The sequence below is a fragment of the Hippocampus guttulatus genome, chromosome 15 (assembly GCF_054856545.1).
Source record: "Hippocampus guttulatus isolate MCC_2025c chromosome 15, RoL_Hgut_1.0, whole genome shotgun sequence".
In the NCBI taxonomy this organism is placed as follows: Eukaryota; Metazoa; Chordata; class Actinopteri; order Syngnathiformes; family Syngnathidae; genus Hippocampus; species Hippocampus guttulatus.
The window spans coordinates 14,562,074-14,576,158 of record NC_141275.1 but is presented as its reverse complement, the minus strand read 5'-3'; the positions used below and the strand labels follow the sequence as shown (position 1 = coordinate 14,576,158).

Sequence of the window (14,085 nt, the reverse complement as noted above, 5' to 3'; positions counted from 1 at the left end):
TCGATGATTCCTCCCGCTTCAGGTGCACCGAAGCCAGGACCGCTCGGAGGAGGCGTGCTCGGCGGTCAGCGACGAGCAGAGCAGCGGCACACTCAGCAGCGCTTACCCATCGGAGTCGGTGGTGGGTTCGACCTGCGCTCACGGCACGGTGCGCAAGGCGGGCGCACTGGCCGTCAAGAACTTCCTGGTGCACAAGAAGAGCAAGAAGGTGGAGCCGGCTGCCAGACGCAAGTGGAAACGCTACTGGGTCTCGCTGAAAGGTACTCGAAAAGCAACGCAAGTCCACGTGACCTTGAGTGAGGTTCTCTGCTGCACCCCCGCTTGTTTGTTTTCCATTTTCTACCGGCCTCATTTCATTTCACGCCAGTGTCCACGTCTAATCCATTTCATCCGCGTCTCCGCGCAGATGAATAAATCACTTCTATATCCAGAGGACGTGCTGAGATTGTGCATTTGTGCTTGCCACATTGTATTTATTTATTTTTTTGGTATGGGGTGGATACAGTTCACTTTTATATTGTGTGCAATTCCACTGTCAACCACTAGATGGCGGCAACCTATTTCGTTTGAAACCATTTACATTTAAAAGAATGAAAACAGAAATCTTTTCGATTAGCCTAGTTTTTGTTGTCAGTCGTCCTCTACAATCCTACTTTTTACACCTACAGTAAGCAATGGCTACTGGTTATTTTCACGATGTAGCGTTGATGTATAGCGTGTTAATTTGGGGGGGGGGGGGGAATGATTTGCTGACCGGGAAAAAGTTGATTTGTTGATTTTTGCGCGCGTTGCAGGCTGCACGCTATTCCTGTATGAGTCGGACGGTCGCTCGGGCATTGACCACACCAGCGTTCCCAAACACGCACTGTGGGTCGAGAACGCCATCGTGCAGGCGGTGCCCGAACACCCCAAGAAGGATTTTGTCTTCTGCTTAAGCAACTCGGTCGGAGACGCCTTCCTCTTCCAGGTATGCAAACGCCACCCCTTAAATATGTACGGCCACGTACGCTACGTTGACGTGGACGAAAGGACACGCTGTCACTGAGCATTGTGGCAGATGACAATTTGTCATTTATATGCTGGCGCCTGTCACACTTACGCCTTTGTTATTTTTATTTTTTTCCATAATTGTGTTCTTCCATTGACGGTGACGATGAATGTGATCTATCGGCACAGAGTCCCTAATTTCACGGTGTACGTTTGTCTCTTCAGACGTCGGGCCAGACGGAGCTGGAGAACTGGATCACGGCGATCCACTCGGCGTGCGCCGCCACTCTGGCCCGCCAGCACCACCGCGACGACACGGTGCGCCTGCTGCGCGCCGAGATCCGCAAGCTGGAGCAGAAGATCGACATGGACGAGAAGATGAAGAAGATGGGCGACATGCAGCTGTCCACCGTCACCGACGGCAAGAAGAGGAAGACCATCCTGGAGCAGGTGGGTGAAAACTTGCAGTGCCCGGGAGCAAACCCCCCCCCCCCCCCCCCCCCCGCAGGCACAGAGAGACGCTCGTGACGGTGTAGATGTGGGTGTGAATTATCGTTTGTCTCAATATGTGCTCTGTGACTGACTGGCGAGCAGATCAGGGGATTCAGGATTAGCAGTGTTGTAAATGGATGGATGGATGTCTTCATTATTGTTATGGTTTCTTTTCGAAACGGCTTTTTTTTTTTTACTTCCGCTTGGCTAAAATAACCTTACAATTAGGCCTTATGATTCACTATGTTTGGAAAAGCGCTGAATACATTTGCTGCATTATCATCAGCACCCGCAGCGGCTCCTCTTATTGTCTGTTTGAGAGGGAAGAAATTTCATCTGTGCTGTATGTTGCACATACAGCGCATTTGACAATAAAGTTGTGCTTGATTTGATTTTGTGTGTTTCACCTCCCACAGCCCACCTTGTAATGCATTTTCCAGTCGGGGGTGGGCTTTAGTTAATCATCGTTATCACTCCCACGTCTCACTCGTTGAGCCAGGCGCCGTGTTCTTTTCTTGCCGCTCAAGCGTTTTGGTCCTTTTGTCCGTTCAGATCTTCTTGTGGGAGCAGAATCTGGAGCGTTTCCACATGGACTTGTTCCGCTGCCGCTGCTACCTGGCCAGCCTGCAGGGAGGCGAGCCCCCCAACCCCAAACGCCTGCTGGGCTTCGCCTCGCGGCCCACCAAGCTGGCCATGGGACGCCTGGGGATCTTCTCCGTGTCCTCCTTCCACGCGCTGGTACCACTTACGCACCAGAAAATGACAGTTTGTATGTATGTTGTCAGGGGGGAAATGGGCATTTAGCAGGTTGCTACGTGCCACCCGATAATGGCGTGGTGAAGCAGCATGTGGCTCGTTCCCTCAACAGTTAACCGTCCGTGCTGCGGGTTTTCCGGGAAAGGACAATCTTTTCCAGGAAACAAAGAAAACAAGCACACGTACACACACCAGAGTTTGATGGTGTTGATTGGCAGATCAATATAAAGTGTCCCTGAGGCGCTTTCCCACCAAACAGGCTTAACTCACTCGCTCACTCTCTCTCTCTCTCTCTCTCTCTCTCAAACCCTGTCTCTTCATCCCTCCCTCCCTCAATCCTTTTCCCTTGCCTTCCTTTGTCTCAATATCTGCTGTCCCCCTTTAACCCCCCCACTGTCTCACACTGTCAGACATCATCAACACACAATTGATTTTTTATTCCCTCCCCATCCATTTTATTTTCAGACAATATTGTGTAGCCTTCAAATCTCTCGTGATGCTTTATGCTCTGTTAATGTTGCCGAGATATTCCATATGTATAATTGATTTGATTTGTTGTTTTATACAAAGTTACTTATATACGGTTTCATTTTTTATATGTACAATTTTTTTTCATTCTATATATACTATTTCTTATAATTGGATGCACATCATATATTTTATATTTACAATATTGCGTCTGTTTTTAAATTTTTATTTTATTCCCTTTAAAACAGTTTTATCTTTGTGTAAACTAATTTAAAAGAATAATGAGAATTTCTGAAATTTTTTTTTGCATTATCTCAGGTGTCTGCACGCGCCGAGTTGGCTATGAAGCGGCGCAGCCAAGCCACGCCTTCTCGCACCTTCAGCAAACGCCGATGTCGCTTCTCGTCGCTGTGGGGGATCGACACTGCCTCCCGCAGGAAGTCCAGGGCGCAGCACCCCACCATCAGCCAGGTGGACCTTTACAAACATGGGCAAATCCACCCTGAAGAGCGCCACGTTGTTGTCAATGTGCTCATAGTGTATTCTGAATCTTAACAGGTCTTTGTTGACGGCGACGAGTCAGCCAACGCGCCCGCGGAACCAACGTATGAAGACTCCACCAGCGACAAATCTGTAAGATTTAACTTGATTGTGTCATATTTTCTCCACTTTTTTTTCACAAATGCGAATTCGTGTCACTAAAGTGCAGTCATAGGAAGTTGAGTTTTTTTTGTGAACAATGGACTGATTTGGAGAGCATGTTTCACGGTTTGATTCTGGCAGCTACTTCCTCTTTTTATTCACTTGTTGTTGGTTTCATCAGCCTTGCAAACAAGTTGCTTTTTGGGGAACAAGAAGCTTTGATTTGGATATTCAGTGGCAGCAAAATGATTTTATTTTGGCTTCCCTGTGACCGGTGTTGTTCCATCGAGCTCATGAATTTGTCTCGGATTACCAATTGAGCACATCGACTGCTACGTTAGCTTCTAGCACGAGCCGCAGACCTGGTTTTGCTCACACCTTTCCTGGTGACTCTAGGCCAAGCGCGTGTGTCTTTTTCTGAACTTACTGGTGCATCTGATGAGTCTTTTCGCATGTTTAATGGATTACAAGCTTCTCTGCTGCCCCGAGGCCAAAAGCAGCAGCATGCCGCCATTTTCCACCTCCTTTTGCCCACATCCCTTTTGTGATTGTTTTTTTTATTTTTTATTATCATTAGGGCTTATTATGTGGAACCACCACTGAACCCTTCTCACATCCCAGAGCATTCCTCTGAGGTTCCGTCTTTGACGCTATCTGTCGGATTAAGTCTCTCGCTAACTCCCCGGCCCTCTGATCCACACGTAATGCAATTATTCCTATTCCCGGCCATCTTTTCAGCCTGTCAAACAGCACGTCCTGATCCCGCTTTGGCACCTTTTTGTCTCCTCTTTCCCTTTGCTTGAGGCGAGCCAGAGTTGATGGGTCTCGGAGGCTATCAACCGCCGGTCTTTGTCTGACTGACAATCCCACTGAGGGACATTTATCGATCTGAAATCTTCACCTTACCTTTTGGCAAGATTTGTTTCCTGAGATTTTTTTTTTTATGTGTGTGGGTTTACTCCACTTCTACCAAATGTCATGTATCTAACTAAACTGGCTGTAGGGGATACATTTTCAAGACTGTGTGGAGCTAGAGACGTGTTTTACAGCAAGTCTGCAAAATTCACCAACACGCCTTGCCAAAAACAAACTGAAGTTCTTCGCAATTTTGCGTCACCCGTCTGTCTAGAATATGTGGTTCATTCAAATCTAGTAGCCGTCGGACAAAAATCTTCATAGTTGATTTTTTTCCCCCCCATCATAAAATGGCCCCCTCAAGATAGAATTGCAGCCTTGCTGTAGAATTGTGAAACTCTGACGCTACAGCAGTACATCTGTGCGGAATTCTTCCAAACGGTCACAGCTGTTGGCTTTTCTCGGCTTTTTTGGCAAATTCCACCGACAGTGGAAGCATCTCGGATGGGCCAGATGGTGCCGAGCTGAGTTGGTGGGGTGGTTCAAGGCCCCCGGGTGGTACCCTCAGCGCACCCCCTCCTCTGTTGCAATTGTGTATCCGTGAAGTTGGGGAAAAAAACGGAAAATAAGAAGGTGGAAGCTGTCACCTGATACGATTGGAAAGATCACCACGTGCGAGGCTGTGTCGATGTGGATCGGGCTGCCAGATTGGCGCCCCCGCGTGCGTACACACACACACGCGCGCACTTGGGAGCTTGAGGGGATCACAAATGAGATTTTGTAATTAGACCACCAGATGCTTGAGAACCACCAGCAGCTTCCATCGACTCTTCAATGAGATTAATATGAACAACTATATCGCAAAATGACCGCATACACTGTAGCGTAGCTCCAGAAACCCGTCCGATCAAACCGCTGGATGCTCGTCACCACCAGGCACTGACTTGTATCACTCTGTGTTCACTGGTCCTCTTTTCAGAAGGAGAGGGAGAGCTCGGTGAAAAGTCTTCCGCAGCTGTCCCTGGAAAACGAGATGTGGCTTCCAGAGAGCCTGGCCCCCTCCTGGGTGTGCCTGCCTGGCGACCAGCCCATCCTAGCGGTGGTGCAGCCCGGCGACACGGCGCTGGAGGTCCTGAGCGCCGTCTGCAAGGTGATCAGAAATGCAAACGTTTGAGGTTTCATGTGCGTGACTTCGAAAGTGTTGAAGGGTTGTTGTTGTCGTCATCCTACAGAAAAACAAACTGGACCCTTCTGGTCACTATCTACGCTTGAAGGTGGCCGTGGACGAGCGCACACTCCTGTACGTGCCCAAACATGACGAGGACATCTACGATGTGGTGAGACATCGAAATGTCATTATGTTAGCGACTACCATTTAAATAATAGAATTTGAAAAAAAGTTTGGTTCGGCCATTTTATCTTTACGTGATGCTGAAAATCCACACTTAATATAACTTTTTTTTTTTTTTCCAAAGTTGAATCCGGATCAGATCCAGATTTGCCCTTTGTCATTAGTCTAAATACTAATATAGCAAAATCCCATATTTATGATGCTTATCGATCTGTTAACTCATTCACTCCCAAAGACGTTTTTAAACGTCTTTTCAGACTTGGTCCAGAATTGGCTGGTACTGAATGAGTTAAATGTCATCAGGTTATTTAACGTGTCTTGATTTTGATTTTCTTTAATTATTATTTTTTTAAGATAATCCAGCCTGTTTTATTTAAATTCTCAAGTCCTATTTGGCTCTTAGCATCTTGCTCAAATATCCCACTCCCATTTATAACATGTTTAGCCACTTATATCTCGGTTCAAGGGATCAGAGACGTCTCCTTCATTAAAATTCCTGCGTAGCGTACGTGGTAAATAATGCAAATTAGTTTGTTGTGTTTGGGATCTCGTAGATAAACAACATCGCAGGCCTACGTATTCACTAGAGTTGTTGAAGCCCTTTTTTCTCCTTCACCTGGAGTGCTCTTCATCGTCTTTGATCAACATTCATGCTTATCTCGTTCTCATTTCACATCTTGACTCACGCACGCACGCACACACACACACACACCATGACCCTGGGACCTGGATTCACAATTGCTTTGTCACGGATGTTGAATAAAACATGAATCTCTTTCCAAGGGTGACGACCGTTACGCGCTTTTGTTTTTCTTGTTCTTTTTTCAGCTGTACCAGGAGATCGAGATCTGCACCAAAGCCACCAGAGTGATCCAGTTCGACCGAGCCGAGTCGTGCACGCTGGGCTACGGTACGCCGGCCTCGGCTCACGCGGCACACTTGTTTCAAAACTCGAAACTGCGACGGCGGGCCGTGGCTGATTGATTTTTGTGACGTTGCTCATTTGCGAGGGCTCTTGGCCTCAAGCGGATCTAATTGCTCCGTTTCGGCTGCTGCAACGAGTCTAATTGACTGCGTGCCTATCTCACTGGATATTGTCAGGCGTTACCAAAGCATTCTGATTCCACAAATGAAGAATTGAGTTATTTTCGAAATGTGAAAATAGGGCTTTCATTTTGCGTTAGGTTAGGGTTTCAGAGTAAGGTTTCAAGGCTGGGTTATAGTTTCATACATAGGTTTCCAGATGGGGTTACACTGACAAAATGTGCCTGTTTGTTGTTTCCCCATCTTCAGGTTTCTCAGTGTGTGTTCTGGACGAGGACGGCACACAGCAGCTTCACATCACTGACGTCAAAGCGGGCGGACTCGCCTCTGCTAAAGGTACCGGAACCAGCTAGCTTAGCATGACGCTGACTTCACATCCTGCTGAGTCACACACACACACACACACACACACACACACACACACACACACGCACGCACACACACATTTTCAATGTTAGTGGGTCAGCCAAAATGCTCCATTGATCCACTGAGGAGAATGTGCGGAGACTGAAAGAGATCACGCACGAAAACCAGGCCAACACTGCAGGCTTTACGCCAACCCGTCGCTCTTAATGTAGTCACACACACACGGGCACACACGGGCACACAAGCAGAGCTGCTGCGCAGTCAGCCCTGGCGGCTTTATTTCTATCAGTCCGATAAAGACTCCACTATACAGCTGACATTTCCCATTGTAGACAAATAGGTCACAACTTGAGGCTAAATGTGTCATTTGGGTACGTAGATATTAAAAGTGTGTGTGTGCGCACGCGCACACACAGGTGAACCGTCTGTGTCTATCGGCTGTTAATTGGCTGTCCATTAGGAGAGCAGGTGGCTGGATGAGATGCGTGTGTTCCTTTGGGCTGACTGTTTTAAGAGTAGGCTTTGGGGGCAGGGTTTCAATCAACGGGAAGGTGTTCAAATTAGGCTGGCAAGTGAGGGTTTGGGTTTCACTTTGGGGCATGTGATTTGAAGTTGGGTTTGGGAGTCAGGATCATGGTTTCCAGCACGGGTGAAGGGTGCCAATTGGGGTTTTCAAACCAGGGGGTGGTCAAGACAGCAATGGAGTTAGCATTAGCATGCAGCTAACGTGTAAAACGGCTTGTATGTGCTTGTCACATCATCTGAAACAAAACTGAATTTTGCGCAATACTTAATATGGACTGTTTTTTTTCCCGCCGCCTCAAGGTGTACAAGCCGGTGACGAGATCCTGCTGCTGAACGGCAAGCCGGCCGCCGCCCTGCAGATGGACGACATGCGAGCAGCATTCGCCTGCCAGGCCCTGACGCTGAGCGTGAGCGCCCTACCCCGCCTGGACCCCGCCGCCCTATACCCGCCGCCGCCTCCCCGACGGTCCGCCACTGAGCCCGCCGCCACTGACATCTTCTCGCAGAGCCAAGGTCAGGAAGCCATGGTTAACAAAAATATGCTTCCAAGATGACATCCGTGTATAAACTAGCGTTTCAAGTCAATTTTGAGCGTCAGGGTTTTAAATTACGGTTTCAAGCCTGAGTCAGGGTTTCATGGTTGGGTCAACCGAGTGTTAGGGTTTCAAGTCAGGCTTTCAATATAGGGTTTTAAATCCGGGGCCATTGTTGGGGTTTAGGGTAAGATCCAAACTGTGATCTATTTTGAGATGTTTTTGTCTTCAAGCCATGCCCTTGAATTGATGTATAAGTGGCGTGTTGAATTTTTCTGACCTTCTGAATGTGGCTTCCAGATGGCCTCTTGTTAAGCGACGTGGCAGCTAATGCTAATTCGGTACCTGCCCTCTTCATTCACGCACAAGGACACAGATTTTTATTTATTTTTAATGGAATAATTAACGTGCGGGAAGCTCATGAATATTCATGAGGTGCTGTCACATGTCAGGACAGACGGGAGTCAACGCTCCAGCTGGAGGTGATTTTACCCATGACGACAAAGGTGGTATCCGGTTAGATCAGAAGTAGGAAATAAAGACCTTCATTGTCCCGAACTTTTTTTTTTTTTTTTTTTTTTTTTTTAAAGAATGCCACAAGCACATTGCGCAACCTTTTTGTGTGTCCTCCACAGAGGACATCCTGGATGACATCTCAGGCCTGACTGTGGATGACAGTTTGGGCGAAGGGGTGCCGCAGAGTCCCGAGGACCCTCCAGAAGAGAAGATCTACGCGCAGAAGGTATCATGCTTGGAGCCCTTTTCCCGCAAATGATGTGAGCTTGTCTGCTGATGTGTAAAACCACACCTGGCGGCGACACTCGCGTGAAACCCTGGTCCACACGCTGGCTATCGAGTTCGTGCACTCGGGACCGACCAACGAGGCACTCTATCGCGAAGGGAAGATGAATTTTCAGGTTGCAGGGATTGCTGGCTAGCTAAACTCCATGTCGCAATTGTGTGTGTGCGTGCGCGCAATTTTGACGGACAGGTGTGAGACGAGCGTATGATTTAGTAATCAAGCGGCCGTCGCCTCTCATCAGCATGTCGGCATTGTGATGATTGTCGCTCGCAGAATAACGGCATACCTCTTTGCTGTCACCTCAGTACCCGCTGTCACCATGGTGACAGCTCTTCGTGGATGTTTTTTGTGTGCGTGCGTGGAAAGGTTTGTGTGGAAAGGTTAGACAAGAGAGGATGAAGCAAATGTTGCGCTTTAGGTTGTGTTGGCATGCTAAAGCTGTCTGTCAACAAACACACAAAATCCTGGCAAATGTCCCCGCCCCCACCCCACAATTTTTCTCTCTCCTGTCCCTGCTTTGTCTCACCTCATCTCACCCGGCGGCAAAGGCGAGACCGTTTTTAATTATCCGACGCTGTCGTCGCTTCATTGTGTCATTTAGCGCAGGCAAACGAGTGTCTGGGGCAACGGCGAACTTCATTATTTCAGACAAAAGCGTCACCGCCGCCTACAAATGTGATAACCAGAGGGAGAGAGGAGGCGGTTAGACGGGGGGTGCCGGTGGGGGGGGGGGGGTGTCACTTGGGATAACAGCAATCATGGAGATGATGATAGTGCTGATTGTCGTCGTTCCCAATGGAGAAAAAGTCAGTCTGCTTATCATTTCTAGATTTTTTTTTTTTTTTTTTTTTTACCTGGAGGCTTTTGAAATGAAAAATGCAATTTAAAAGTCAGAGTGGGTGGGGTTTGTCATGATTGACAGACATTGCTTGTTTCTTGATGACCTTTCACCTCTTAGCAAAAATTACATATGTGCAATCATGCCTCTTGATTGTAGTGTCACACTCTGTCCACCCGAGGGCGTCCTGTCCTCAATGAATTTTGCAGCACAATTGCTCGTCTTTTAAATGATTCTTCGGGAATCGATGGCTTTAATTATCCTTAAGTCACGTTTTGATCCTCGATAGCCACCTTTCAAATTGTCTTAAAAATACCACAAACTCATAAATAAAAGAAAAATAAAGAAATTAATTCTTTCAAAAATTCCAAATTTTGGTACAATATCGCACAGCCACCGTGGTCCGACTTAATGTGAAATGTTATTCTTCCAATTACTTTAAAAGGGCTAAATAATTGCTGAAAAATTATTGCAATAATTTTTTTATATGCGTCACCCACCTGTAGTCATATGTGGTGTTAAAGAGAAGTCTTGAATTATGATTAAAAAAAAAGTGTCCCTAATTATGTCCTGAAAACTGCCAAATAGTCTTTGTAATGAATTTTTTTCAGATTTTTTTTTTCCATTCTACACTCAAAATCAACCAATATTACCAAAAACTAAAGAATGCAGTATTTTGAAGTAGCTTTAAATCACTGGGAAGAAGAAAAAAAAAGTCAATTAAAATGTGATCAAAGTGACTTTTTCAAAAATCTCTTTGTCAAGTGCACACTTGCTCTGATCAAACGTTGATACAATTTCATAGTCGTCAAGCCAAGAACTGGCACATGTTATGCGTAACTAATCTGTGTTTATCCCACTTTTCGCTGGCGGGCGTGACGACGGCGACAGGTTGGCGCTCGCCTCGCGGCTCCTCCCTCTTCACCGCGTTGCTTGCACACACACACACACACACACACGCACGCCCACATGCTCAACGCACTCGCTCTATAGCCACAGGCTCTTTGACATGCTGTGAAAAGATGCGTTGGACCTGCTTGGGGCATCAGGTAACACTCGCGTCGAGACTCGTCTTGGATGTATTTACCTCTTTTTACTTGACTGAAGTTGCAGCATTTTGGCGCAACGTTGGTTTTCTTAACGGGTGATCCCGTTGCGAAAATGGTGTGACAAGAGACCCTCGCACACGGTTGTGCATCAGTCAGGTGGAATAAAAGTCATTACGTAACGGTGTGATTGTGTGTGTGTGTAAAGTTCAGCACCAGGTGTGGTCTGTGCAGGTTGTGTCGACTTTGGAATGAAATTACGCAGCCTGAGAGAGAGTAAAACCTCCGCCAAGAAAAGTTGTTGCAGTTAGTTTTCTAGCAGGGTTGCGCAAAAGTGACTCAACGGACCACCGGGAATGTTTCTGGAGAAGCAGAGTGACGGGTTCAGGGGAAAAGGTTCCATTTTTGATGTAGGTGTGAAATTATTTTCTTTTTTTCGATGTTGGAGTTTCGATGGGACTGCTTTGTCATTGCGTAACTTGACGACATTCATCAGACGTCGTGCACGATAGTTGTTGTTGCTATTTTATTATTCTTTTTATTGTTCGTGAGGTTATGCAAGAATGAGTAAAACGGACGTCGGGGAAACTTTGAGGAGCTCTGCGTGGGGTGACAAGTTCAAGGGAAAATGTCATTTTTGATGCAAGTCTGGAATGGCTGTTTGTTTTTTTTAAATAGGATATTTAACTTTGCAAGCTAGAGGACATCATCGGGTTTGTTGTTGCTGTCAGTGGCGCTTACATAAGCAAGTGAGCATACGCGCTTCCTTCCTTTCCCTCCTCCCTTCCGCCTCCTCCTCCTCTTGTTTCTCAACTCACGGAGACGCTTCTGCTTCTTCTCATCTTGCTTGCTGCACTTCGCAGCGCGACGACTTTTCTCATCGCCGGTGCCGGGCGCCCTTGAGGGCTTTTGGACTTTGCGCGGGTTTGTCGGCTCCCCCCCACCCCCCACCCCGCGGACGGATGCTGGAGCCGTGATCCGAGCAACCGGCATGTCTGTCTTCAGGAGGTCCAAGAGGAGGACCAGGGTGGGCTCCAAGTGGGCGTCCAAGTTAGTCCGGGATGTTTTACGCCTGGTGAGCCGCGCTGCGCTTGTGCTGACGGCGCATTTCGGTTTTGATTATGATGCGGAATTGTTAGCCGGGCATGCGTCAGCATGTCGCTAACGGGGGTGGGGCGGCGTGGGGGGGTCAGCAGCTCTCTTGTTTATGAGTGTTGGCGCTGAAGTGGCGTTTCCGTGTCGTGCCGACATCTCCGCACCACCTTCCATCTGTCACTCGGGCAGGGCGACACCTGACTTCAGGGAGACATCCGCTCCGGTTTTGACCTCACCTACGGGATGCACTGAACGCCGTGTTTAGTGAAGGAAGTCATACACTCTAGTTATCTTATTTTGGGGTGTCGTATGCCTGACCTCCTGAAGGGGATGATACGCAAGCCTTGTTCGAGAATTTAAAAACGGAATTTGGCCTTTTTTTAAGGGAGTCAGACACTGCTCTAAATCTTGTTCGCTAATGTTATACATGCTGATTTTGACATCGTTTTGTGTCTTTGACTTGGTTTTGTCTGTTCGGTTGACTGTTGTGGTTTAGTCGAGGAACGTGTGTGTGTGTGTGCGTGCGTGCACGTCCAGATGCGACAGCGCTACCACACGGGTTTGAACGCCACCGCGGAAAATGCGCTTTGTCGTTTAGCGGCGTGCGAACCAGCGACGAGGCGTGCAATGCGCTTAGACGGGTCTGTTCCCGCCTCTGCAGTTTTGTTTGTCATTCTTAATTGCGTCTTGCCTGGATACACAAGTTTAGACCAAAAGGGAGCCATCCGCTGCTTTGGACGGTCTACTCTCTGCTCACACACGTCGCTCGAGATCATTTTAATGACTTCTAACCTGAAGGGAGTCATGCACTCTGGTTTCCATCCCGTATATGGGAGTCATACATTCTTAGAATTCGCTTGAAGGGAGTTTTTAATCTAGTTTCCACCTTTAGATAAGGGTGCATGTTTTTCTTGCCTTGGCTACGATTCGGTTCATTATTCCGCATGCTCTCCCCTCAGAACACGGAGCAGGCGTCCTCCTTCCGCCACCGCGACGCTCCCGAGTGCCCGATGTCGTCGTCGTCCTCGTCCTCCTCGTCTTCCCTGTCGTCCCCGTCCCCCAGCCCGGTGTCACCCCTGCCGCCGTCCTGCGCTCAACGTCAGCTCTCGCACGCCGACAAGCTGCGCAAAGTCATCAGCGAGCTGGTGGACACGGAGAAGACTTACGTCAAAGTCGGTGGCGACCCATCCCCATCCGCCCTCCCTCTCGCCGCGCCGTCTGAGCTCTTCTCCTCGTCTGTGCAGGACTTGCGGTGCCTCATCGAGTGCTACCTGACGCCGCTGCAGAAGGAGAGCTTCCTCACGCAGGATGAGGTAAGATCGTCTTCTTTTGAAGCACCGCCGGATCAATGGACCGTGATCCAAGTCTGACGTCCGTCCTGGTCTGTCCCAGCTGGACATTCTGTTCGGCAACCTGGGCGAGATGGTGGACTTCCAGGTGGAGTTTCTGAAGACGCTGGAGGACGGAATCAGACTGGTGCCCAATCTAGACCGACTGGAGAAAGTGGAACAGTTCAAGGTGGCGATAAAAAGGGATGGTTTAGATCTTGTCCAAGGGAGCCATACACTGGTTTAGACTTAATTTAAAGGGGTCGCACCCTGGTTGAGACCTTGTCTAAGGATTTGGGGTTCGACTTGGCTTCAGGGAGTCATCCACCCTTGTTTAGATCTTGTTTAAGAGAGTCATGCATCCTGGTTTAAACCCAATTCAACTCATTCAGTACCAGCCAATTCTAGACCAAGTCTGAAAAGACGTTTAAAAACGTCTTTGGGAGTGAATGAGTTTACAGTCGTGCATTTTTTTTGTTGTTGTTTTGTTTGTTTTTGGCAGAAAGTGCTCTTCTCCTTGGGCGGCTCGTTCCTTTACTACGCCGACCGCTTCAAGATCTACAGCGCTTTCTGCGCCAGCCACACCAAGGTGCCCAAGGTGCTCGCCAAAGGTGAGTTGCGCCCTTTCCGTCCCTCCCGAGTGCTCTCGGCGTTTTGGAACGTCAACGTGAAAGGCGGTCGCGTTGTCTCGTCCAAGCGAAAACGGACCCGGACTTCAAGGCGTTCCTGTCCGAGCGCAACCCCAAGCAGCAGCACTCGTCCACGCTGGAGTCGTACCTCATCAAGCCTATCCAGAGGGTCCTCAAGTACCCACTGCTCCTCAGGGAGCTCTTCTCCCTCACCGACCCCGACAGCGACGAGCACTACCACCTGGACAGTGAGATTCCTCACACACTACTTGACATACAATGCTAGTTTAAAATGAGTCCACTCTCTGTTTTAGACTTTGCTTACAGG

The 14,085-nt window shown here is 48.2% G+C and overlaps 1 protein-coding gene across 4 annotated transcripts in view; it reads left to right on the top strand.

Moving 5' to 3' along the window:
- The window catches only part of LOC147194087 (rho guanine nucleotide exchange factor TIAM1-like), a 33,543-nt gene that overhangs the window by 14,559 nt on the left and 4,899 nt on the right, over positions 1 to 14,085 (top strand). For all 4 annotated transcript variants that reach the window (XM_086131221.1, XM_086131223.1, XM_086131222.1 and 1 more), the window contains 17 exons: positions 23 to 260; positions 795 to 967; positions 1,213 to 1,437; positions 2,032 to 2,217; positions 3,022 to 3,174; positions 3,262 to 3,336; positions 5,180 to 5,350; positions 5,433 to 5,537; positions 6,380 to 6,461; positions 6,845 to 6,931; positions 7,787 to 7,999; positions 8,655 to 8,761; positions 12,760 to 12,972; positions 13,045 to 13,113; positions 13,193 to 13,318; positions 13,631 to 13,739; positions 13,826 to 14,005. In XM_086131221.1, the coding sequence (XP_085987347.1) occupies positions 23 to 260; positions 795 to 967; positions 1,213 to 1,437; positions 2,032 to 2,217; positions 3,022 to 3,174; positions 3,262 to 3,336; positions 5,180 to 5,350; positions 5,433 to 5,537; positions 6,380 to 6,461; positions 6,845 to 6,931; positions 7,787 to 7,999; positions 8,655 to 8,761; positions 12,760 to 12,972; positions 13,045 to 13,113; positions 13,193 to 13,318; positions 13,631 to 13,739; positions 13,826 to 14,005 (2,512 nt within the window). The remainder of the gene's footprint in view (positions 1 to 22; positions 261 to 794; positions 968 to 1,212; positions 1,438 to 2,031; positions 2,218 to 3,021; positions 3,175 to 3,261; positions 3,337 to 5,179; positions 5,351 to 5,432; positions 5,538 to 6,379; positions 6,462 to 6,844; positions 6,932 to 7,786; positions 8,000 to 8,654; positions 8,762 to 12,759; positions 12,973 to 13,044; positions 13,114 to 13,192; positions 13,319 to 13,630; positions 13,740 to 13,825; positions 14,006 to 14,085) is intronic.